The sequence below is a fragment of the Malaya genurostris genome, chromosome 1, assembly GCF_030247185.1.
Source record: "Malaya genurostris strain Urasoe2022 chromosome 1, Malgen_1.1, whole genome shotgun sequence".
NCBI classification, from domain to species: Eukaryota; Metazoa; Arthropoda; class Insecta; order Diptera; family Culicidae; genus Malaya; species Malaya genurostris.
The window spans coordinates 21,545,026-21,570,806 of record NC_080570.1 but is presented as its reverse complement, the minus strand read 5'-3'; the positions used below and the strand labels follow the sequence as shown (position 1 = coordinate 21,570,806).

The 25,781-nt window shown below is 38.2% G+C and overlaps 3 protein-coding genes across 6 annotated transcripts; 2 read left to right on the top strand and 1 right to left on the bottom strand.

Moving 5' to 3' along the window:
* Nucleotides 1-3,229: 3,229 nt before the first annotated feature.
* Nucleotides 3,230-4,615, bottom strand: LOC131431802 (alpha-2-macroglobulin receptor-associated protein-like; the record flags this gene model as incomplete). Its single annotated transcript, XM_058597734.1, has 2 exons — nucleotides 3,230-4,357; nucleotides 4,424-4,615. Coding segments are annotated over 2 exons (1,131 nt in total), but the record flags the coding sequence as incomplete, so codon positions are not given.
* A 3,115-nt stretch (nucleotides 4,616-7,730) lies between these two features.
* On the top strand, nucleotides 7,731-21,032 carry LOC131434555 (F-box/LRR-repeat protein 7-like). 4 transcript variants are annotated; one of them, XM_058601394.1, is made up of 5 exons: nucleotides 11,275-11,965; nucleotides 18,543-18,563; nucleotides 19,269-19,593; nucleotides 19,666-20,656; nucleotides 20,722-21,032. In XM_058601394.1, the coding sequence occupies exons 1-5, from the start codon at nucleotides 11,918-11,920 to the stop codon at nucleotides 20,855-20,857; spliced, it is 1,521 nt and encodes a 506-aa protein (XP_058457377.1). In that variant the 5' UTR covers nucleotides 11,275-11,917; the 3' UTR covers nucleotides 20,858-21,032. The 4 variants fall into 4 exon arrangements, with proteins under 4 accessions (XP_058457384.1, XP_058457359.1, XP_058457377.1 ...); XM_058601401.1 differs by lacking the exons at nucleotides 11,275-11,965; nucleotides 18,543-18,563 and adding an exon at nucleotides 7,731-7,909; XM_058601376.1 differs by lacking the exons at nucleotides 11,275-11,965; nucleotides 18,543-18,563 and adding an exon at nucleotides 8,210-8,510.
* A 3,695-nt stretch (nucleotides 21,033-24,727) lies between these two features.
* Nucleotides 24,728-25,781, top strand: LOC131431715 (dynein axonemal light chain 1-like). Its single transcript, XM_058597620.1, has 3 exons — nucleotides 24,728-24,977; nucleotides 25,067-25,258; nucleotides 25,320-25,781. Exons 2-3 carry the CDS (start codon nucleotides 25,104-25,106, stop codon nucleotides 25,774-25,776), a joined length of 612 nt encoding a protein of 203 aa, XP_058453603.1. The 5' UTR covers nucleotides 24,728-24,977; nucleotides 25,067-25,103; the 3' UTR covers nucleotides 25,777-25,781.

The following is a 25,781-nucleotide window of genomic DNA, read 5'->3' as shown; positions in this document are numbered from 1 at the left end:
CGAGCCGACGTCTCCCCGATAGGATGTAAAATACATTCTTTTGTTTCGATCATAGAGGCTTTGACCTTATGGTCATTCGCCTCTTAGAGCCAGAAAAACTCTGGCCCTATGTTCGGGGTTGAAAATCCAACCCCGATATATCACATCCCCTGAGTATCAGACATCCGCTCTCTGCTTTGGTATTTCTTCACTCTTTTGTTCTACCGATACACTATGTAAGCACAATCACAAAAACTTCACTTATACCGTTTTCTATAAAAACGATTCAAAGTTGATGCCTGCTGCGATCGTTGTTAATGTGTTCAGTTTGGATTACAGCTAATGTCGTTTTCGCTTGATGCCAAACCTAACCCAGTTTCCACCCTAACTGCTGTCAAACCGTTTGTTTGAAGCTAGTTTCGAAACTAGTTTTAATGTTGTTTAACTAAAAATCGAGTCAGTTTCGAACCTGGTTGTTATATCAGGTTTGCTCAAACCCCCGTTGCTAAGTGCGAAACCTACACAGTTTTGTGGGTCAGTTTCAGTTTTCTCAAGCCAAAACGACATAAATAACAACCACAATTGCAAGGATGCATATCTCAAAGATGATGATTGATTTTCATCACGAAATTCCCAACCTCACTGGAACCAAACAGTACTGTTTATTAGATTTCACTGACGTTATCTCTGATTATAGCTCAACAGAGTTTTCTCCACAGCAAACCGAACAGAAAGCGAACAGTTTTTCGTTATCTAATTGCTTATTGCACTGAACAGCTTTTTCACATTATTGCCATATATCCGGTTAATTATCGTGACCAGCGATTTACATGGGAGCAGAAAATCAAAACAAGAAGCCGTACACAGTAAGATTTAAATCCGTTACTCGATATTTTTTATTTTTGACGAAATCTTTCGGTAATCAACAGAAATAACCGCAAAATTATGCTAATTTTTACCGGACGTTCAGTTTTACGCAAGATTTCATTACAGAATTCTGTCAATTGATATACAATTCTTACGGAAAATCTGAATAACTGCCGGGTACAGTGAAACCATACTGTTCGTATGGTAAAACCAGGCCCGTGCGAAGGGGGGGAGTTAGGGGTTTTAACCCCCCCCCCCCCCATGAAGAATTTTTTTTAAATTAAGTTTCATGAACAATGGAGTACTTATTATATTAAAGTGCAAATAACTGACGTGATTTGAAACCCCCCCCCCCCCCCCTTTTATGATTTCTGCGCACGAACCTGTCAGAATTCGTTTTACATTGTCAATATAGTGGATGAGGCGCCTTTTCGCCTTGTGGACACCCCCCTCTCCCCTTGAACCCCCCCCCCCCCTTTTGGTTAAAATTTACAGACTTTCGTTAAAATTTAAGTAAACTTTTAACTTAGTCTGCTCACCAAGCCAGTTTTGTGTGTCATACTTTATAGAGAAATGAAGCCCACAGACATTTTTTTCGGATTCACAGACTATTGCAAGCTTGTTTGAAGATATTTGAAATTTTTACCAGGAATCTCTGCGTTCGAGAAGAGTAAATTGAAAATTGTTGTTGTTTTTTTGAAATCCGAGAATCCATTCAAATCCAGAATTCTAACTAAAAGAAAACAAATATCGAATCATTTGTTAGATCTATTTGGTTTACAGTTTACGGCAGTTGTTTGACAATTCAGCAAAATTGTTTTTACCAAACATTCAGCTGTTGAAAATTCGGTAAGAATTACCGAATTCTTCGAAATTTTCAAAGTTTGTAAAAAACCTACGCCATTCAGGATACCGGAGAAGAAATACTTCCATCTCTCTTTTTCTATTGATAAAATCGCTCTGTACAGTCACGTGGTTTTTCGTACACGCAGTACGTAGCTATAGTATTATTTCTCATAAAAGGTTATTTTTTGCTGGTATCTTTTTGGCAACACTGTTTTTGACACGTGAATCGTGTCTTGTGTCATTGTCAAACTTGCTTAGTTTGGTCATTCATTTAATCATGAATCGTCTATAATTTAATCATGAATGGACGCTGGCAAAGTTGGAGGAAGATCCACTTTTTTATCGAAAAATTGTGTTCAGCGACGAAGCTCATTTCAGGTTATAAACAAGCAAAATCACCGCACCTGGGGTGAAGACCAATCACAAAGATTGTAAGAGCTACCAATGCATCCTAAAAAGTCACATTTGCATGAAATCAAACATCAAACATTAAATTATATTGATCGTTCTATCGATTCCGAGTTCCGGAATTTATTTTGCTGAGATTCAGTGAAAAAAAATAAGTGTTTATATTTAAAATTTCATGACATTTCGATTAGTCAGGAAAAAGGGACAGCATTTCAAATAAAGCTACTCTTCAAAATAATGGATTTAGAAATATTTCGCTTGTGAATATATCAGTGTTACTTGATGAAAGAAAAAAAAAATACCATACAAGCTCAGCAATGGGTTTAAAAAGTGTTGTCCGTTACTCGACTCCATCGGAAAAAACCATTTGTTATTGGTCTGCAAAATTTACATCAGCAAATTAATTTTATTTAAACGTTCATTAAAATTGCGTGAGGTAGCGGAGGCCGTGAAGAAACCGCGTTTGCTCACATTTGATCAAAACAACAACGTTTTGACGCTTCGGAGCAGTGTTTGTCCATGTTTACAAAATCAAAAAACAGTCTTTGGCATCGATATGTGACAATGGATGAAACATGGATCCACCATTTCACTCTGGAAACAAAACGATCATCATCTGAGAGGACTGCAGCCGATGAACGAAGTCCGAAGTATTCAAAGGCACAACAGTCAGTTGGAGAGGTTATGGCTTCAATATTATCGGATGCACATGGTATAATCCTCATAGACTATCTTGAGAGAGAAAAAGAATCAATAGCTAATACTACACATTGTTGTGAGATGGTTTTAATGCAACAATCAAGGAATGCCAAAGGAAGAAAAACATTGTTTCTCAAAGACAATGTGCCGATTCACAAGTCAATGACGAGGGTTAAATTGAGCGAATTATACTTCGAATTGATTCCTCATCCACCGTACAGTCCAGATCTGGCACACAGTAGTCACTGGGTTACCAGGACGGCTTCAGCATGGCAACTGCAAAACAAACAACTTCACTAATCGAAAGAACTAGACACAAGAAACGGCAGTAGATAAGAGCTTGTGAACCCTTATTTTTTATACCATGTGATGACAAATTATCCTAACCAGACAGATTTTAGAGAAAATATATTTATTTCATTTTGGTACGTACAATATTAAATGCTTTTGATTTGGAAGTTGCGCTTCTTTTCAGATAATGTTAGTAAACTAAACACGACAATTAAAGTAAATCTTTGATCGATACAATTCGAGAACAGTTTCCGTCTCACATTTGGTTGAAACTACTTGACCCCAAGCTGTTCAATATATCAAAAATCCATTCCCTTCTTCCAGTCTTCTAAAGTTCCGAATGTTTAAAAATACGCTTCTCGACCTCCTCCTGAATTTTCTCCACCTTTCGCGTTTGCTTTTTGATATTTTCCTCCATCATTTTGTGCGTATCGGCTTTATCGCCATGGTGCGCGTTTTTGTGCTTCTCCATGCTGAGCGCGTGTTCCGCGTGCATATGGCGCAGCTTGAGCAGCCGACTTTCATAGTGCAAAAGTTCCACCTTCAGGGACGCTAGTTCATCCGCTGTAAAGTTAGTTGAAACGGCGATCCTCCAAAGACCCTGCACTTTCGGTTCGATGAAATCCTGACTGTTCGGGCCCTTCGAAGCTATCCGGTCCAGTCGATCGAAATTATCTCTGATTTCACGATGCTTATCTCGCAGTTGGTTGGACTTGTGCAAATACGCATTCTGTTTGTTTCCACCCGTCTGCTGTGCTCTGATATCGTTACTGTCCTCCTCTGCCGTTCCAATCTCATTGAACCGGTCCTGTTCATCTTCATTTACGGCATTCTCGTGAACATTGGCTCCTTTACCGTCGTCATCACCTAGCTGTTCCAGCAGATTGTAGTACACATCAATCTTTTCCTGATGGTGCTCAAACTCTTCCTTGAGCGCATCTAACTCCTCCTTCGTGAAACCGGAAGCTTCTGCCTTCTCCCATAGCTTGTTCAGTTTCTTATCTTTGAACAAACTCTTGTTTTTATAGTTGTCCACCTTGCCGGAGTAAGCCTTGTAGTGTTTGTACTTTTCCGGGTCCTGAGTATCATCGAAGTGCTCCAGCAAACCGTAGGTACTCATAATACCGATCAATTTTTTTCGCAACTCGGCTTCCTTAAGCCCCTCCTTGTCCTTGTGCTGTGAGTTTAACTGCTTCCAAGCGATTTCTTCCTTATCGTGGATTTTCAGTTCCGTGTAGAGAGACTTCAGTTTCGGTTCGGTAAGACGCTGGAACACAAAAAAACGGATTCAGCATTTTGTGTCGTGTTCGAATGGACTCAAAATTATACTCACATGCTGAGCCTTGGACCACACCAGATTCAGTTTAGCCATTCGAAAGGGACGCTGAATGTTTCGAAAGTCTGGCTCGTAGATTTCCGAGTCCGGCACTCCGGGCACTCCGTCGCTCGGACTCCGGGCTGCGTCAGATGGACGAACAAAAGTGTCGCCAAAAGCAGCCTTAAATGCAGCATTATTGTACAAATGGTAATATCACAAATTACAGTTTAATCGATGCTTGGGACTCAGAATAAACTATTTCTAAAGATGGCTATAGCCATGTAAAGGACGAACAATAAAAGAATGACAGCTAACCAGCTGATTGTCCATTCCAATTGGATAGTTACAGTTCTGGTATTGATATTCTCGTTAGTGCTACGCGCGCCACTTGATGGTGGTGTTCGTAGTGGGAAGCTTTCAGCTACGTTTCAAATGTTGTAACAAATTGAAACTATATTTGTCTTTTGGCGCAAAACAACACGTGAATCGTTCAGGAACAGAATTCTAAAACAAGTTTTTTTTATCTAACTTATTTTTAAAATAAATTTTACTTTCGAACTGCAAAGCATTGGCCTTACATTCCGTTCTAGGGCATTTGTGCAAGGCAGCTGTTTGTGGAAAAATTGCTCTGAAACTAAACTCGTTCAGATCAATCAATGGTGAATTGCCTTGGTAGAGGTAGAAAGCGCAAAATAAATTCGAAAACGGATTCCAAGATTCAAGATGAATCCGATAATAATCATATTCCGGTCGAGCTGTGACGACCTTCTCGTAAAGCAAGAGTCGAAATAGTTTAGTTGCCAGGAGACAGTTCATCAGGTAGATTGTTAGTTTTTGAAACAGTTCGGACGATTTCTCGAACAATGTTTTCGAACAGTTTTGCGAGCAAGTTTTCCAGCAGTGTTTCGAGCAGTTATACGAGATGTCTTTTTGAGTAGGTTGCATACACTATTACAATATTTGGTGTTGAATTTTAATAAAATTCGGAATCGGGAATTCTCCAGGCAGTTTTTGAAGCAGTTCAGCGATTTTAAAGCAATCTATCTAACAGATAATCGGGCTGCTTATTGGAAGCTTTTTGGAGTAGTTCCTAAAGCAATTTTTGAAGTGGTTTTTTCGAGACGTTTCAAGTATTTTTTCGAATATTATATTCATGCAATTTTTCGAGCAGTTTTTTCAAACCGTTTTGCGAGCAGTTTTTAGAATAGTTAGTAGAGTTTTTGTTTCGAGCATTTTTTCGTGATCGTTTTGAGTAGGGTCGTTACGTGGAAGTGGGCATGGTAAATAATGTAATAAGTGCTGATGAATTTTATCAAAATTCTACTTCGGATTCTGAAGTTTATCGAGCAGTTTTCAAAAAGTTCCTCGAACATTTAATCTGGTAGTTTTTTTTCTGAATTTTCAAAGCATTGCATCAATCAATGTTTCGAGCAGTTTTTCAAATTGTTATTTCGAGATTTTTTTCGAGTAGTTTCGAGTATAATTTGGAGTCTTTTCAAGCTGCTCTATTTATATGAATAGTGGTGTTTAAGGTAGTATAAGTGTTATTGAATTCTTTGAAAATTCGACTTCGGATTCCGAAGTTTATTGGGCAGTTTTAAAGCATTTTATCGAGCACATCATTGGAGTCAGTTAGTTAGTCAAGTAGTTTTTTCGAGAAGGGTTTTGTACCATCTTATTGAGAAACTTTTTAGGCAGTTTTTTAATTGAAGGTAAGGGGGTAATATAATGACTGCTATTAAATTAAATTATTTATTTGGTTTCTGTAGTTTATCGAGCAGTTTAAAAAAGTTTTATCGAACCAATGTCTCTAGCAGTTATCGAGTAGTTTTTTCAAGAATCTCATCGAGTAGTTTTTCGAGCTACTCTTTTCAAATGAAAGATTTGTATGACTGTTGTTGAATTTTATCGAAATTCGATTTTGAATTCCGGAGTTTGTGGAACAGTTTTGAAGCATTTTATCGAGTAATATGATGCAGTTTTACAACAGTTTGTCAAGCAATATTTCAAGTAGATTTTCAAGCTTTTTTTCGAATAATCGAGAATGTTGGAGTAAATTTTCGAAAAGGTTTTCGTGATGCCTTATTGAATTTTTTTTTGTAAATTAAGGTCAGGAAATTGACAGGAACGCTAAACTAAAATACTTGTTATTTCAACAGAAATATTTATTAAAACAAACGAATCAACTAAAACCGAACAAATGTTTTGTTAAGGGGTTTTAAACAACAATGTTTCCAATAATAAACCAATTTTTTTTGGTGACTATTTCAATAAAATAAATCGTTGTGTTAAACCTATATTTAATAAATTTCACAATATTTTTCTTAGTTCGTTCAAAGAATTCCTTTATACCGATAAAAATCGGTACGTTGGACTAATGTGTTTTACATTTAATTTCGCCGCATTTGATTTCACACTTAAATTGCAAATGCAAGTCTCTTCAAATCTGATTCAAATTAAATTATATTGATTTCTATTTATAATACACTTGAATTTCATCGAACAAACAGCAGATTTATTTCAAATGTATGACTATTCAATTCGCTCGACACTCGACTGTAAGTGTCAGACAAATAAATATGAACTAATGAAAATGTTTAGATTTTAACAGATTTACACCCAGAATTCTCACGGTGAATGCTTTTTTCATATGAAGTGGATAGGAATTTACAGTTAAAATGTAATCATTTAGATATTAACTTTCAAAAAAAGATCGAAGATTCTTGCAATTTTTTTTTTATTATACTATGCTTGACACTTAATGTTACCGCAATTGTCAAGGATTGTTGACACTTCAAACTGACATTGATCTCTGTGATAAAGTTACACGCTTTATTCTCATGTTCAAAGCATTTTATATTACTTTATAGTCTCATTCAGGTCAGCTGTGATGTTGACACCTTTTATTCTGTTAATTTAGGAATCGCTCAAAACGTAACTGGAACGAGAACAATCGATTGATTGAAAAAAACAAGTACGTCAGCATTCTGTGTTTTCAGTCATACAATCGATTAGTACAATCATCTCTTGACTCTTCATTTTGCCACTTTGTTTTGCTCAGGTAGCCATCAACTCGTTCCGTCCGATTCCTAAAATACAAATTGCTGTCCACTGAAAAGTACTTCGAAAAGCAATTATGCCACTTCTCGTATTTCCAAACCAAAGTGTATTTCCTAAAACGTCATCAAACCGTCGCCAGACTACCGGCGCCATGGTCACCAGGGGTGGTGGTATGACTCAACGATCTGCGATATGTCTTTTGTTTGTCTTGCCGCAAGTCAAAAATTTTCCTTAGTAAGGCTCATTCGCGGTTTGTCTACGGAACTGATGTAGCGACAAACGGCAGTTCGATCACGTTGCCGTCGGTATTTTGGCGCGTTTCGTACGGTGTCTGAAAACTGTTTGAACTTGATCCCGATTAGGAAAGGACAGGACACTGCGACGCTCAGCATGACTGGATCGGATTCCGATATTCAACTGCACAGTGGTTTGGAACAGCAAGTAAGTTAGATATTTCAGCAAATAAATTATTTTTGAACGTTCAGGTGAAACATTGGAGGTTGGACCAGATCAGAGTCCTGATCTCGTAAAATAATCATAAATCATTGGAATCGCGATCGTTCGTCCGCAACCTGTACGTGTATGATTGAGAAAGTGACAAACAAGAAAACGCTTTGGTAAGTAAATTTACCGGAGCCGATGCCGATTAGAAGCGGTCTGCGCGCAAATCTGAATAAAATAATTTATTAATAAAATTGAGAAAATTATTTATTGGCTCTCGGATGCATTGGCTTGTCGATTGGAGCTGATGATTCGGATACTGTGTACGTGTGCAAACATTAGCGTACAGGGAAGCGATCGTCGCCATTCAGTTGTGGTCTTCCCTAGGAACAGGTGATCCTGTGTGTTCCGGCCTTGCTCCAAAAAGGTGGTAGCGTCGAAGTGCAAGTTGTTCTCTAACATCATGTATTTACAACCATGCGGTGAATCAAATCGAAAAATCAGCAGCTCCTTCAAGAGACGGCAAAGTGTTGCCAACATACTGCTAGGAACCAATCTCAGTGAGAACGATTTCGATGAGTTCCGTATCGTATCGGATTGCGTAAGTAGATATCAAGGATCGGAAATTTGGAACATTCCAAATGATAGATGAATTATGTAATTGATCCTTTTCCAATTGGAACAAATTGGACTGCACAAAAATACTTTTGAAAATTGAACATTTGTGAAAATATGGTCAGGTTCCGCTTGAAAGCATGCACTAGTGGAAAATCGGAACACGTTTAACCAAGCAGTGAAACATGGAATGACACCAAAACGATACACAGCTGATATATTAACTGCTACGGTTTACAGCAAGCTGGTGACGAAAGTGTTCGCTTAAATTTGACATGTAATTAATCTTGATGTGCCAAACGGGTTCAATAAGGGTTCGGTTGAAAATACTACCGACGCGTTCGGTGCATCGGTCCAAGAAAAATACTGGCTGCTGCTGCTCGAGTGACGTGATCTTGGTAGTGATCGAATGTTCCAAGTGTCTCGTACTTGTAAACATGTCAATCGCAGTTGAAAAATGCTCAAGGCGAAACACGGTCCTCTTTCTGTATTAGCGATAGTTTCGGATTCCGTGAAGTGAAATGCTGATGCAAGCCTGGTTTGACTCCGAAAATCTACCATCAGTTGATTTGAATAGTTCATACGCTATTTCAAATTGACACTTCAGAGATCAACACGAAAACTTCCGATACCCGGTTCCTTGGATGTAGCGATTAGCAAGGGTTATGTTTATTTCTTTTAAATATGTATTCATTAGAGTATGAAGAAATTTTACACTGTTAAGTTCAGTAACAAGTGGTGTCTTTCCAGTCCTGTAATTAAATATTAGGACATTATTTGATTTCGCAACTCTGTGATTTTTTGTAGGGAAAATTGTAAAAAAAATACATGTAGAACTACAATTTTCCCTACAAAAATCACAGAATTGTTTGAATCCGCGATATCTTAGTTTGAAACAACTATTTTTGTTTGGTTTGATGGGTAATTAATCATTTTTTTTCAAACAACCGGAAGTATTCTGCTTGTAGTGTCAAGTGGGAGCCCTAAGAAAAAAAAACGTCCAACGGGGATCCTCCGTTGGTCCGATGAATGTTCCATAAATCGTCCAACGGGAAGCCGATCACGCGCCATTTTGTTTATTGTTGAGCCATTTTCAATGTGAGGAATTTCTAACTACCTATTTAAAAAAAAGACTATATACATGTAGAATATTTCTACTTCGCGTAGAATAACATCACATTGGCCCTTATTCTGCGAGTCGTGTGACGTGAGATGACTCGAGTACCGCTGAACTGTCGAAATGTGTTCATCCGATTGAGGTTAGCAGTGACGGTAAAAAACCTAATTCGAAATCAAACGATGAACCTATCCACTGTAAACAAACCATTGATAGCTGTCAAAATTAGTTCATTTTTGTGAGGTTATGTTACGTTCGTGTAAAACCTAATAGGGTGACTACAGTCGTATAAGTGCGAGGTCACCTCACTCGACCCGTAGAATAAGGGCCTCTATATGAAGAAAACTCACAATTTTCGCATTATTTTTGTAGGAAGAAAACGATAACAAATCGTTACAACAAACTGAACTAGTGTTCAAGTATGCCGATCAACAAACACCAAACTGGGGACTGGTAGAGGCTTTTGAAAAATCATTGATTTTTTTGTATTTTCTTTTAATGTAATATTTCAACAATGTTTTGTTCCGATTCTTAGGCCTATCGGAACACAACTATGAAAATAACGAGGCTTTATCTTTTCCTATCTCATACTACGAAGAGGCAAGAGCTCGACGCAAAGGCCCAAAAGTTTTGCTTCGATTTACTTGAAAATTTGAACAAACATTCTTGAAATGTTTTATTATAACAAAATTCAAAGAAAGATTTAGATTTATATCGTTTATTTATCCCCGGTTTTAACCTAGTTATGGTCGTTCCTAGGAAAACGCAAAGAAAAAGGAATGATTCTTTCAAACGTGTTTGACCCTGTCCGTCCATAGGAAAAGAAAATTGTTGCCTTCGATTTTATTGACAATAAACTTTGAACCTAGAAAAATCGTGTTAATTTACGTCTTTCACGACCGACATATTCGAGCGTCAACAATAACTCATTTGTACGTTTTATATCACACATTCAATGCATTCTGACATGTTTTTAAGTGCTGAAACATGTAAATTTACACAACTGCTTGAAAAACTGGGTACGTTTGACACATATTTGAATCATTCTTGTAATATTCATTTATTTTACGAATTACGTTCTTATGAATTGAGTCATATGTGGATTTGTGTCAGCTGTAGTTTTTTGCTATTTACTTCACTAATCATTTTCAAATTCTGCACACACTTTCTACATGTAAAAAACCTAACCTCAACGTTTTCCTTTTCGTTTTTTGTTACTTTGAGGAAGTTTGACAGCTACAAAATAACGGAAAATTCAAATAATTAAAAAAGAAAACAAATAACGTAGGGGGGCCTATAAAAACATCTACCGAAACTAGGTTGCTTTGATTTGTTGACTTCTGATAATTCATGAAATACAGTGGACATCGCAAATCATGATTTCTAAACAGCGTCGTCAAAAATACTTCTTCGCCGACTTACTTCTTCACATTTTTCCACAAAAAAAAAACATTACAAAATGTTTTGGTTCTATTTTGCTTGATCAGATTCGTGGATTACAATTGTACTCCAGAATTGAAACCTTTTCAAAATTACTACTTTACATTAATGTATTTACAAACAAACTGTACATTATCATTCAAAAATCTTCCACAAAGAAGCTTGTAAAATTATATTTGAGCTTGGTGAATTTTACTATGAAGTATAATTTATTGGAAAAACATGTCTCTAAATTAAGTAGAAATTGCAGTCAATGAAAAGACTGAAATGGTGCTTAGGATATGCTAGTAAGGTTATCAAGAATAATCGCATCAACTTTTTGGTAATTAAAAATCGGATTTTTTCCCTGGAAATTGTCTGAAAACGTTGAAATTATGTTTTTTTCTTGAGAATATAAATTAAATTGCAAGGAAATCGGAACTAACTATTAGACATCAACCAGTCATATTTCACAATCTGTTTTTTTTTCGCTGGATACTGCAAAGAATTGGCACTTACGTCACTTTGGCGTCCTTACTTGTTGCTAAATCCATCGATACACGATCGGACTCGGATTGGAAACTTTCATTCTAAATTGACTAACGAAGCAGTAATCTAATACCACTCAGTGCGGAAACATCTGTTTGACACCAAGCATCACTGATTGCTAACGATCTGATTCACATTAACGACTCGGTCAGGTTCGGCTTAATTACCACTCTACTCTAGAGTGATGACTTTCGGCTAGCCGAACGAAAGAAAAACTCATTGAATCAATTCCATGCTTTCGACTCGACGAAGCGACAAGCCGAACGTTTATAATTGGTGATCACAAAACTTGTTAGTTTAAAACAAGAATGGACACCATACTGTTAAACCAGAACCGCTTGAAAAAAGTTTCCCAGGTAGGTAGGTCCGTAATTTTCGTCCTCGTGTGTCACTAACCGATCACCAAACGTCTCCATCCGCAAGTGACAGTAAGCTGTGTTCCTTCAAAGTTCGCTAATGGATGAACTGCGACCGCTCATCATCATCATCATCATCATCATCATCATCATTGACATGATGCAAGATCAACCGGTAGAAAACATACGTCCACGATCGGTCCGGATAGAAAACATACGTCCACGAATGAGTGATTGTTAATGGCAGCATCCCAAAACGGGCGGAAAAGCTATTAAAATTTGAAGGAAAAACACAATTCGTGCGATCGTGGAATTGCATTTTTCACGGAATTCCTTCTTCAACATACACACAGGACATACCGATCGTGCTTGCGAACGGGAGGCGATCGCGGTGATTGGAACACCAGTAAGATAACATGACTCTATTTGTAGTCGACTGCGTGCGAATGCATGTTGAAAGCATTAAATTTATAAACCGGCATCGTTGCTCACAACTGCAAAAATCTAGATTGACACTCACGAAACACGATCGAACTCGTTATTGGAAAACATCGTCCGGCCCAGTCGTTGTGTGAATTGTCTCGTATGGTAGCTGTCTGGGAGCCACAGACAATCGAAGTTTTGTTTTATTATTTGAAGTTATTGTAGAATACTTGGAACCGTATGCTAAACCGAAAACATTCAATAAACATGGATACTGAGATGAGCCACTTTAAAAATGCACACTTAATGTATAGTCAACATACAAAGAAAACAATTAGTTTCCATTTTCGTATTGATTCAAGAAAAAAACGTCGATGTGAATTCCAATTCATTGTAATATGCGCTACAAAATATTAATGATATACACACTTAAATTTTTTAGCTGAGTCTCGGCAAAAAAATGCCGAGATTCGCACAGCCGAGTAATCAGCAACCATCTCGGCAAAAATAAAATTACTGAGCGTCTCGGCACCCTCAAATTTGACAAACGTCAAATATTGCCGAAATCGTCAGCATAAGATTTACTGTTTGCTCAGTGAAACGTTCACTAAATATTCGGCAATCCAATAAAACGAAAAAATGAAAAAAAATAAATTACCGAATCATCAGTAATTAAAAATTAATTTTGTTTGAAATTTCTCAACATTATAAACACGCCATTCAGGATCAAAAATTCATTTTATTAACACTTAAAGGAGGCTTACAAATTTGTTGCCAGTAGTGCTTAAAGCCTTTACCTGAAAACATGTAGCATAAAAAAAGCGGCGTTTCCAGATGCGGCCACCTTGAGTCGAGCTGGAAATATGAAAATAAAAATATATATTGATTTTTGGCTTACAAAAATGTTCAATATTTAATGATGCATATACGGTATTGTTCAAAAAATAAACTTACTTTGATCTATTGAATTATTCCATGCATTGGGTTATTTTTTTGCATATCCCCCAAAGTTTTGTCTCAAGGACGCTATGAGCCCCGTGTTGGGTGTTTTTCCCTTATAATCGGGAGTGCTCTGATAAAGTCGCTTTTTATAAAGCGAAACATGTCACTATATTTATTCAATATTTTTACTTGCAAGTGGTTCCATGCTTCTTCGAAGATTATCCATTTTTTCACTCGAGAATTTCATTAGAAAATAATAGCACAATGCGAAGCGAAAATGTAACGCGACAATAAATGACAGCTGTCGTGCTGAATCTCGGCAACAGCTAGCGCATATTCCGAAATCTCGGCAAACGTCTCTGCTGATGTCGGCATATCTGTTGTTTACTGATAAATTCAGCAAGCAATCATGCCAAATTTCGGTAAAGTGAAGCATTTTACCGAAATATCAGTGAATGCATTTAACGAAGTTCAGAAACATGCGTATTGATTACTGAGCAATCAGCAAATTTACGTGTTGCTGATCAGTTCCGGCATTTTATTATGCCGAGCTCAAGAAATGGTTTTAAGTGTGTAGGTTCTACTCAAACAAATGCTGAAGCAAAACTGTACTAACCCCGACGAAAACTGTATAAACAAATTCGATGTTGCTAATGTGGTTTTACTCAAACTGATTTTTCTACAGTAAAAGGAGATGTTTGTTTGTTTCAATTATAAAGGTTTTAACCTTAAGGTCATTCGCCTCTTCGGACCAGAAAAGCTATCTGACCCTATGTGCGAGGTTGGGGATCGAACCCAGGTGGTCTGGTTGAAAGGCATCGACTAACCCATCACGCCATACCCGTCCCCAGAAAATGGAGATTTTTTTTGCTGGTGTCTTTTTGGCAACACAGTTTTTGACAGATCACGCGTGAATCGTGTATTGTGTCATTGTCAAACTTGTTCAGTTTGGTCTATAATTTAATCATGAATCCTCGTTTGGTCTATATTTCAATCATAAATGGGCGCTGGTAAAGCTCATTTCTGGTTGAATGGGTACGTCAACAAGCAAAATTTCCGCATCTGGAGTGAAGACCACCGGAAAGCATTGCAAGAGCTACCACTATTTGTGACTATAACAGACTGCAGATCGAACTATTATTATATTATTGTCGCTACAGTACTAACCAATTCGCCGGAAAGTCCAGTAAAGCGAAGATTCCGAGCGACGCTACGTCCATTGAAAATGCAACTTTGTATCACTGTGAAAATACATGCATTCGTTTCGTGTTTTGTGGAACCTTAGTGACAAACAGTTGTTGATGGGCGCAACTTATGAAACGGGTATATTAATAAAATGAACAGTTTAAAATAAAATAAATGTTTGGACTTTGGGAATTACTGTAGCATTTTTAATTTTTGACTATGCATAGGTATATAATGCCTAAACTTCTATTCAGTAGATATTTACCAAATAATTCTTTGCAATCCGTGTGAAAGGTGGGAGTAATTACAACCCTACAGCCATGCAGTTAAAATCTACCCAAAAGCGCCTTATAGTGAATAACCAAGTTATTGCACATTTCACAACAAATGGAGTTGCACAGTATTAAAATGTGCTGAATCAAAGGTGTGATCATAACTGCAACTGCTCTGTACTGACAGAACACTGACGTCTATAAACGACTACACAATCTTATGGTTCTGTTATTTTCTTCGCTTGCAACTTATGAAAAAGTAACGCCTGTGCCACCTATAACTTACAAAAAAGTAACACTTCATAACGCATGTAACGATTTGTAACGCCTATTAATAATAAAAGAGTAACGCTTGTAACGCTTCGTAATGCCTATAACTTACAAAAAAGTAACGCATGAAAACGAAGTGAACGCCTGTCACTTACCGAAAAGTAACGCTTTGTAACACTTCGTAACGCCTATAACTTTCAAAAAAACGCATGTCACACTTCGTAACGCCAGTAACTTACCTACACCAACAAAAATGTAACGCATGTAACGCTTCGTAACGCCTATTACTTACAAACAAGTAACGCATGTAACGCCTATAACTTACAAAAAAATAACGCATGTATCGCTTCGTAAGGCCTATGACTTAATGTAAAGTAACACATGTAACGCTTCGTAATGCCTATAACTTACAAAAAACGCATGTCACATTTCGTAACGCCAGTAACTTACCTACACCAACAAAAATGTAACGCTTCGTAACGTCTATTACTTACAAGTAAGTAACGCATGTAACGCTTATAACTTACAAAAAATAACGCATGTAACACTTCGTAACGCCAGTAACTTACTGTAAAGTAATGCATGTAACACTTCGTAATGCCTGAAGCTTACAAAAAAGTAACGCTTGTAATGCTTCGTAACGCCTAAAACATACACAATGTACCGCATGTAACGCTTCGTAATGCCAGTAATTTTCCAAAAAACTAACGCATTTAACGTTTCGTAACGCCTATTACTTACCCTAAAGTAACACATGTAACGCAAAAAATTAACGCATTTAGTGCTTCGTAACGCCTTTAACTTACAAAAAAGTAACGCATGTAACGCTTCGTAACACCTATAACATACAAAAAAGTAACACATGTAACGCTTTTTAACGCCTAAAACTTACACAAAAGTAATGCATGTAACGCTTCGTATCGCCTATAACTAACAAAAATGTGACGCATGTAACGCTTCGTAACACCTGTATTATACTAAAAAGTAACGCATTAAACACTTGTAACGCCTATAACTTACAAACAAGTAACGCATGTAACGCTTCGTAACACCTATAACTTACAAAAAGTAACGCTTGTAACGCTTCGTAACGCCTATATCTTACAAAAAAAATTAACGCATGCAACACTTCGTAACGTTTAGAATTTACTAAAAAATAACGCTTCGTAACGCCTATAACTTACTAAAAAGTAACACATCGTAACTCGTTTACCGCAAGAATCTAACCTTTAAAACGGTTTTAACATTCATAATTTCCACAAAATAACTCATATGATCTATAATCCTCAATTTAAGAAAATCATCGTACGCTACGCTTTCAAGCTTCTTAAACTTAACGTAACGCTTCCCATCTCACGATAATATCGAGTGAAACGCTTCGTCAAATGAAACATTTTTCCATATTGGGGACGGGTATGGGTAAGTCGATGCATTTCACGGAACCCGCCCGGGTTCGATTCCTAACCGCGAATTTTCACCGCACTTTGACGAAGTTTTTTCGTTTTGTATTTGTGTGAAAATATGGAGATGGAAGCAGAGCTGTCAACTGTTTTTTTAATTTTGAAAAATCTGTATTTGGTGGAAAAAACTATCTGTACGATATCTATCTCGAAAAATCCAAATTGGATTTAGTGAGGATACTGGTTTTGCGAGCAAAAGATAAGAGGCAATCTAAACCTCAACCTATGGAACCAAACACAAAACTGAAAATCGATAATTGAATTATCAGTATTTTAAGAGAATATATCTGTATTCCTGTATCGAGTACAAAAATAATAAATAAATCGGTTTAATTGGCAGCGCTCAACAGCGCTATCAGTTCAACATCAGTGTTACCATTTTATTGGAGGACCGTGTTTTGCATCGAAAAAAGATCGTTTACTATTTAGTCTACGCATTCGTTTATGGTAAAACGTCAGATATACTTGCTAAATTTGTGTGCAAGATTAAGCTGAAATCCAAGCAGGCCATCGTCTTTTTCATCACCCCATGTATGGCACCGGTAATTTACATGTTCAATGAAATGATCTTTGAATTTTGTTTTTATTTATTTTTATTTTTATTGAATGATGTTGCATCTGACACTGTGGAAGCCGACAATTAGTAGACGAAATGTGCAATTGCCTAGAATATAATTGACATATGTAGTGAAATTAAAAGTAAGGTTTTCTCAGACTTCTAGTTTAGGTATTTTACCACAGAGACTAAAACAGATCAAAAGAAAACAGATTACCTCCTTAATTGCATTCCACTATCGAAATCGATTGGCGAGCTGCCAATAACATAAAACATCCATGCGGCTAGCGGAAAATTCAGCAATCAACACCATTTTTCCGGTTAGTCCAATCGTATTTCACAGAAACGGGTAAACATACGAGCATACGCGATCGTCTGTGAATGTTGGATGTTGTTTTCTATAGCACATCGAATTTAACTCCACAAAGTTCACGTTCTTCCCCACGGATTTTGCGCTCGTATTTTGCCCTTGGTTCGAACCAAAACAGAAAAAAATTACGCTTCGGACCGAAACCAATCTGGACGTTACGACAGTAAGTGCGTCGCAGTGCATTCGATAGGTAGCGAACGGTGATCAGGAAAAACGGGAAATTTTCCAGTTCGAAAGTTATCAGTAAATCTAAAAAATCAGGTGTGTAACAAAATTGCAATTTTTTAAAAGTTTGTCTGAAAAAAAAAACAAAAATATCGTGTGCAATCAAAGTAAGCTGAATGTCTCCATAGCAACAAGTTAACTGACTGATGTAAAATAGAGTATTAAAATGATTCTGTAGGATATACGAACATAAATCTCGGACAACTTACCTTTTCCAACAATCACAGGTTAAATCAATTTGATTTGTTTGAAAACCCTTAGTTTTCAGATCGAGGATCGAGAATACAACGCATCTTTATCTCCATCGTTTTGGATTACGCGGTCGTGATGAAATCATCAACTATCACACGTACGTCATCACCGTGATCCTGCGCGTTCAGCAGAATGACACGCCCCTTTCTATATTGCATGGTTGTCATTGGTCTTCTTTGTTAATCTATTTGGCAGAATTGATCAGGAATGCTGATAATTGCTAAAGAAAAGGCGAAAAGTAATTTCAATTTTCTCACAATATTCGCTAAACTTTTCATCAAAATACTAAATAACTGACAGCAGTCAAACAATGGAGTCCTGGGGGGCCATCGATCTGTACTCTCGAATGATTCGGGAGGAAACTTCCGGTCACAGCACCCGCCGTAGCCGAACGGTAAGTATTTACGGCAAGCTCGAAAACAACGTGATACCTTTCGCATCGTCTGTGGTCTGTGTTTTTCATTCCAAATCGTCAGCGTAGCCCCCCCTTTGAAATAACCCCCAGAGTCAATGTTGTGAAAATGTGTACTTGTTGTATCTGTCCGAACGGTTGCTCGACTACAAAACAGGAAACAAAAAACATTAACAAAAACATGCTTTTTTACTTTTCCTCTATTTCCAGCTCAATATCAACTTCTATACGGTAAACGCTTTTCGTGTCACTCGTTTCCATGCCAACCACCTGATGTATGTTGTTTTCTGTCAATCGCTAACCGTCGGTGGCTAACTTTGCTAAATGCGCTTGCGCTCTCCCATGACAGATGTGCGCTCCCGGTTAATTCGCACGCGCGGTAGGCTAAATTTAGACCTGTGCTCTCCCTTGCTGTTACGCACACCAGTTCCGACCTAAAATGCGTCCGGTTGTTGATTTCTACTACCACAGCCGGTAGTCAGCTCATATTCGTTCTTTAGTGTTTATTAATATTAACAGCCCTTTTCTTCTCTCGCTATGCCCCGAGAGCTACAGAAAATTCTGTCAAAAATTTTCACACTCACACAGGGACTTTTTCGTGAACTGAAGAAGCTACTACGCACTGTGACTACTTGAGTTTTTTTTCCCGGAGCAGTTCTCTCCGTGCCTTTGTTTTGATTGTTCCAGTTTCCAGTAGTGCTCGACAATGGATCTCTCCGGTGACGTGTGGAATCAAGTCGCGCTCGAGGCATCTCAGCTGTATTTCACTGAGGACGGCAAGAGCCCCTTCGCCAATACGGTCTGTGTGTTTGTCAGTTTTGTCCTACCCATTTATTGCTTTTTATGGACTAAATGTGTATCTAAAATTATATAATGATCTGGTATAGCTTGTGGCGAAGAGCGATGTTCTAATTGGTTCTTGTTACCGATTTTCAGTCGATCGAGAAACTACCGGATAAGGTCATTTTGCACATCTTTTCCTACCTGAGTCACCTTGAAATATGTCGCATGGCCATGATCTGCCGCCGGTGGCGTACGATCGCTTACGACTCCAAGCTGTGGAAGAATGTATCGCTTCGTCCGGAAGTTTCCGGCCTACACGTCAGCTCCCTGGAATCGTTGTTGCAGATGATTTCGGTACGTTTCGGTGCCTCGCTTCGCTACATCGAGCTTCCGATCGAGCTGATCACCCATACGGTACTGCATGAGCTATCCAGCAAATGTCCCAACTTGACGCACATGTTGCTGGATTTCTCCACCGGTGAGTTCAACCAATCAACAACCTCGTAGTAACGTTAGCTGACCTCAGACAATGTTGTTTTCTTACTTGCAGCTATGCAACTGCATGACTTCAGCGAAATGCAAGCCTTTCCGGCCAAACTTCGCTACATGTGCATCTGCCTGTCGGAGGTCATCTTCATGGAGGGTTTCATGCGTAAAATATACAACTTTATCAACGGTCTAGAAGTGCTTCATCTCATTGGTACGTACGAGAAGTGCGAGGAAGAAGAGGAGGAAATCTACGAGGTCATCAACGTGCATAAGCTGAAATCGGCCACACCGAATCTGCGAGTTATCAATCTGTACGGGATCAACTTCATCGACGATTCGCACATCGACGCCTTCAGTTCCAACTGTATTCAGCTGGAATGTCTGGCCGTCAATTACTGCAACAAAGTCACCGGATCAACGTTGAAGGCTCTACTCGCACGGTCCAAACAGTTGAAGTGTCTACTGATGAACGGTACGGATCTGAAATCGGAATTTGTCATGCAAGCCGAATGGGATAAGTGTTCGGTTCAGGAGCTGGACATTTCGGGAACCGATTTAAGCACCGAATGTCTCATCGATATTCTCACCCGTATTCCGACACTACGCTTCCTAAGTGCCGGACAGATCAACGGGTTCAACGATTCGGTTCTGAAAGCCTGGGCCGAAAGTGGAGGCCCGAAAAATCTCATTGCGCTGGATCTTGATTCGTCGGACAATATTTCCGACGAAGCCCTGGGACGTTTTATAACTCGTTACGGCGGTCAGTTACAGGCCTGCGTATTGTCCGGTATGACACATATCACCGATCAGCTGTGGATGACCATTCTTCCGACCTTGGTGAACGTTATGATCGTTGTGATGGGAACAACCGAGCGGCTAGGCGGTAACATCCATGTCGATCAGCTGATGGACACGATCGGATCGTCGTGTCCGAAACTGGAGCGCCTGGAACTACGCTGGGATCCGGAGAACCTTCGCTTTTCCGACAAGAGTCAAAAGGCAATCGATCTGTTGCGTGTGAAGTGTCCCAAGCTACGATGCATGGTACTGAGGTGAGATTGGGCTGCGATTTATTGATGATGTACGTGTTAACTAACATGGTTTTTAACTTCTCCAGCGATGGTCGCTACTACGAAACCGTCAAGGCGAACTTCGAGCGTGCAGATCGATTAACGGTGGTTCGAACCACCACCAGTTGCCGTGTCTCGGGCTATCACGTGCTGAGCAACTACAATGACTTGATCTTCAATTAAACTAAAACGGTACTACTAAATTCACTACGAATCAAATTTGAAATAGTGTTTTGGATTGGAGGATACCAACTAAAAGGCAGGTTAAACAGAATTCAATAGAAGGAGGAATATGATGGTGTATTGTTGGCGAGAATACAGTAAAAGATGGAGTGTTGATTAAAACTTTGTTACTTCAGTTATTGGTTTTCCTTTCTCTAGTTGGTTCTATCTACTATACAGTTCACTTCATATCAATCTGCAAAGACTAGCCATTACCGTTAAAGAATCCTACGAGTTGCGATTATTACTAAATTAGAAAGTTATTTTGTTTAAAGTATTCGCGTAATTACTCGTTTACATTCGATGAGGCGGGACTATCGAGAGCAAATAAGACAAACAGAATTGCTTTTTTTGATAATTCTATTGCTGACACGCTAATTTCATTTGAAGAAAAATATGGCATCAATTTGAATTCGGAATCTGGACTTGGATACTTGGAACATACATGCTGGACTTGGATCTGAATTCTGTAGTCTGAACCTAGCTTCTTGTCCAGCATGCTTGGATCAGTATTTTAGATCTAGACTCGAGACCTAAACCTAGATTCTGGATTGTGTTCTTAGCCTGAACCCAAAATTTAGGACCTGCATTCTCAAATTGAATTGAAAATCTGGACATGGATTCCGGACCTGTATTCTGAACTTTGAGATTTTTGATTAAAATTCTTGACCTGAATTCTGAACATACATTCTTTGATTTGGACACCAGGGTTTTAGACCTAAATTCTGAAATGTGTTCTAGACCACCTGAATTCTGAACCTGAATTTTAATGTTTAAGAATTCAGGTTCAGAATCTAAACTCAGAATTTAGATTCAGGATGATTCGAACCCTGGATCTGAGTTCTCAACCGTGAATCTGGATTTGAATCTGTGTTCTAGACCAGCATTCCTAATCTGAAAACTGGGCTTTGGTCCTGGGCCAAAAATCAGAACCTCCCGCTTGTGAGTAATTCTGCATCATGCGTCAGAAGGCTGGCTGCATTCCGGCCGCTGTCAAAATTGTACAGGCAAAATTGCGTCATTATCTTGCCGTATGTGTCTTGTTTATTTCTCTCTTCCTTTATTTTTCTTTTTTTTTATTCGACTTCATTTGATATTCGTCAATCCCGCATGTGCATAAAAAATGTTCGTCTTTTGAAGAGAATCTATCAAACACTCAATTTTCGAGCTCTACGTCGGAATCGAAGTGCTACTCAGCCAATGCGCTGCCCATCGATGAAAAGAAATAGTAGTCTGAAGGGCCCAAGCCTGGTGAATACGACGGGTGAGGTAGCAGCAATGGCAAAAGTGTTTTACAGCAGGCAAAAAACACACGCTGAGTATTCGTCTTATATAATAGAAGATGAGTTTTTGACCATTTAAATTCCTTATTTTTCATCAAAGAATTCATAAAGGAATGATAGTCCGAATTATGAAACTCGAAAAGATCATTTTTTTTCAATTTATGCGAGTCGATTCGACGTAGTTCCAGAGTGTCACCCGAAGTCAATTTGGAAATGGCATTAGAAGATCTAATACCGGAATAGATTTTCTATACATTTTTAACAATTTTTCATGTAATGCTTAAACATAAACAAATCGTCGCATAATCTGAGGAATACTTCTGAAGCGAGTCCCGAGTAGAGTGTGAGATCAAAAAGAAAACTCCATTTAATGTTGTGCTGTTCGTATATATCGATTACTTAATTTGCTATCGTTTTGGTCGTTTTAACGGTTAAAAGATCAGAATCGAAAGCAGAAAAAATGCTGTGTGACATCAAACTGTAAACTAGTTTTGCTCTCAGTGAAAGCACATTGAAAACATAATATGATGTAGATTTTCTCGAAATGACACGTCACGAGCATAAGCTAAAAATAGAACAGCCATAAAAGGTCCGGGATAGTATAAATTTAGGCGATATCACTCGCAAGCAAGAAAAAAGATTTTATGCAATCTCCACACTACCGCCGCGGAAAGAATCCGGTTTCGAACTTAGGTGATTTGGATCGCGAACTTTTTGCAATTGCTATGGACTGTAAGTGCTAGCTATGAGGAGATGGAAAATGTTCGGTTATATGACAAGCTGTGTTGTTGCTCAAAGTTGTATGCAGGTAGTTTCTGTCAATGCACACTCGTTGCGTCGTTTCCATCCCGCATCCAACGTGAATAGCAGTGTGGCTATTTGAGCACAGTATAAAAATGTTGTCTTTGCCCTTCTCATATCCAAAGCGGTAGCATTCGACCATTATAACATTTAATGGATTTATCTACTTGATCTCACACAACTCGCACATGTAATCACTTTGAAATACGAAATTAGAGGCTCAGAAGACCGAACGTTTTACATTGAAGTCTCCTACAACACAGGGAACGTGAATTAGGAATCCGGTAATAAGGTATCCCAGATCATTTGTTTTTTCGACTAATTGGGACAATAAACGATTATCTCGTTTCTGACCACAGATAGTACCAGAATCTCTTCAGTAAATTTTTAGCTCGTGTGTAGACTTAAAATTTACGATCATTTGATGCAGAATTAGTCCTGTGACGCAAAATTATGAAGATTTAGTATGAAGACGTTTCTTTGGAAAAGTGTATTAAAGTTCCAAGATCTATTAGATGATTGATAAAATACTTCTCATAGTATCTAGCGTTAGTGAGTATATGAAGTTCTAAGCATTTATAACTAGGAATGAGAATTGTTTTGAAGAGTGTCTTCGACACAGTTTGTGGACTACTTAGGAATATACAAATTAAACATATATTTTCTTGGTGGCTCCTCTAAGCCACTAAAGTATTATGAAGAAGGTTCTGAGACATTCAATGTTCGATGTTCGAATTTCGTAAACAATGAATTTTCCATACTGTAGGATATAAAGTTATGGGTATTTTCAGAACGGGTTTTACGAGTAGATTATTTTCGCCATCCAGGTCTCCGATTTCTGGATGCACTGAAAATAATGGTCTAAAAATTTTGGAATGAACTTCGCGACGTCGTATGATTACAAATATCGAAACATTTTTTTAACTAATCGCAAAAAATGGTTACAGGATCGGATACTTAACGCATCTAAAAGGGATCGGATACTTAACGCATCTAGAATCGATGACGTCAAATATATGTCTCATATCAAATTCTGAAATAAGCTCCTTCTACGGCAGACGATCAGCGAGATGGGAATGCCAAAGCCACTATTCAGATTGACCTGCTTCAGACAAACGTGGTACCGATGATCGCCAATTTATCTAATGCCTCCCAGACGTGTGGTTTGACACTAATATTCCCTTGGTTAAAAAGAAGGAGCATTATTTGCATAAAAGTTGAAAAAATGTTGAAAAAAATCGTTTCTTTGCGGTTATGGTTGCGGTCAACTGCAGGATCTCGGCAGGATGTCAAAGCATTTTTGTAAAAGACAACATAGGATTGAAGGAATAATTCTTCCATTGAAACTTAACTTTGTATTTTTGTGTTACCATTTGAAATTTGCTCAATTTCAATGGATTCACTAAGTTGTTGATTTTAATATTTTCATTTTTTGAGTTTCAAAAAACTTTTGCCCTTAAACAGCAAAGTGATAACACAATGTGATATTAAATGAAAATTTGATGAGTCGATATCACATTAGGATTTCTATCTGATGTTGCTATCATATTCAGATTTCAATTTGTTCTCATGTTGATGTTAGACTTTACTCGGGGTGACATTCGATTCAACCACTGAAGGGGTACAATTACAGACATTGAACATTCTGTCTATGTAAATACTAGTACACTATCAGAACCGGAAGAGATTGAAACCTCTCTTCCAATAATTGTAGTCCTTACCGAGCTCTCGTCGATATTACTGGTATTCGATGAATTATTGCTTTAAGATACTTAATTTAGATTGTTCAAGAAATAATAGCAATTGATATTCGATTCCTATATTGCTCTATAGAATCCATTTGGAAATCATACTGAGGGTAATATTCTTTCACACGTTCAATGAGTGTGCTGGCTCTGAAACTGATAGGAAAGGTGTGAATAGCCCATAAAAAGTACGCGACAACAGCAAAGCAACACTGTTATTGTAGTATTCCTCGGATCCCATAGAAACAGTTGGTAAATAATATCGATGCATTCATTAAAGAGGAAATTCATCGCCATTAGCAACGACCTGTCTGTTGTTTATTTTATTTCAATCGATTTAGTATTTACTAACCTACCTGACCGAACGGTGATAACAAAATGAACACAAAGGCTACTACGATTAAGGAAGCTCTCAAACGGCTGGAAGATCGCACGAAGACAAACTCCAGCGATGAACGAGAAATTGATTTATGCTTTCAATGGCCCCCTATAGAAAAGATGGACGCCACGCTATCGGCATTAGTTACGTGTGAGTAGGTATTTTCCAAATATTCCCGATTAATGTGAAATTGTACCGATGATAAACCGTTTCAGAAAGCTTTCTTTATCGACAAACATGATTGACAAAATTTTCGGTCTTAGCGGCATGAAGAATCTGCGTGTACTTTCGCTAGGAAGAAACTATATCAAAGCGATTTCCGGATTGGAAGGAGTCAGCGATACCTTGGAAGAACTTTGGATCAGCTACAACCTGGTTGAAAAGCTGAAGGGGATTAGCGTACTGAAAAAGCTAAAGGTTCTGTACATGAGCAACAACCTCGTCAAGGATTGGATGGAATTTAACCGACTAGCGGATCTACCGGTACTGGAGGATTTACTTTTCGCTGGAAATCCCTTGGTCGAAACGATGGAGGAAAGCGTTTGGCGTGCGGAGGCCAGCAAACGGTTGCTTTCGTTGCGAAAGTTAGACGGAGAAACGGTCATACGGGAAGAAAGCGAAAGCCAGCAACAGCCGCAGCAGCAAGCACCAGCGCAGCCGGAAAAGGCTTAGATAGA

Bases quoted from the DNA above. Each gene is read 5' to 3' on its own strand.
- LOC131434555 (XM_058601376.1), top strand. From the start codon at position 8,373: ATGTATTTACAACCATGCGGTGAATCAAATCGAAAAATCAGCAGCTCC. The intron at 8,511-19,268 runs GTAAGTAGATAT...ACCGATTTTCAG, and splicing joins TCCGTATCGTATCGGATTGC to TCGATCGAGAAACTACCGGA. The intron at 20,657-20,721 runs GTGAGATTGGGC...TAACTTCTCCAG, and splicing joins CTACGATGCATGGTACTGAG to CGATGGTCGCTACTACGAAA.
- LOC131431715 (XM_058597620.1), top strand. From the start codon at position 25,104: ATGAACACAAAGGCTACTACGATTAAGGAAGCTCTCAAACGGCTGGAA. The intron at 25,259-25,319 runs GTAGGTATTTTC...AAACCGTTTCAG, and splicing joins TCGGCATTAGTTACGTGTGA to AAAGCTTTCTTTATCGACAA.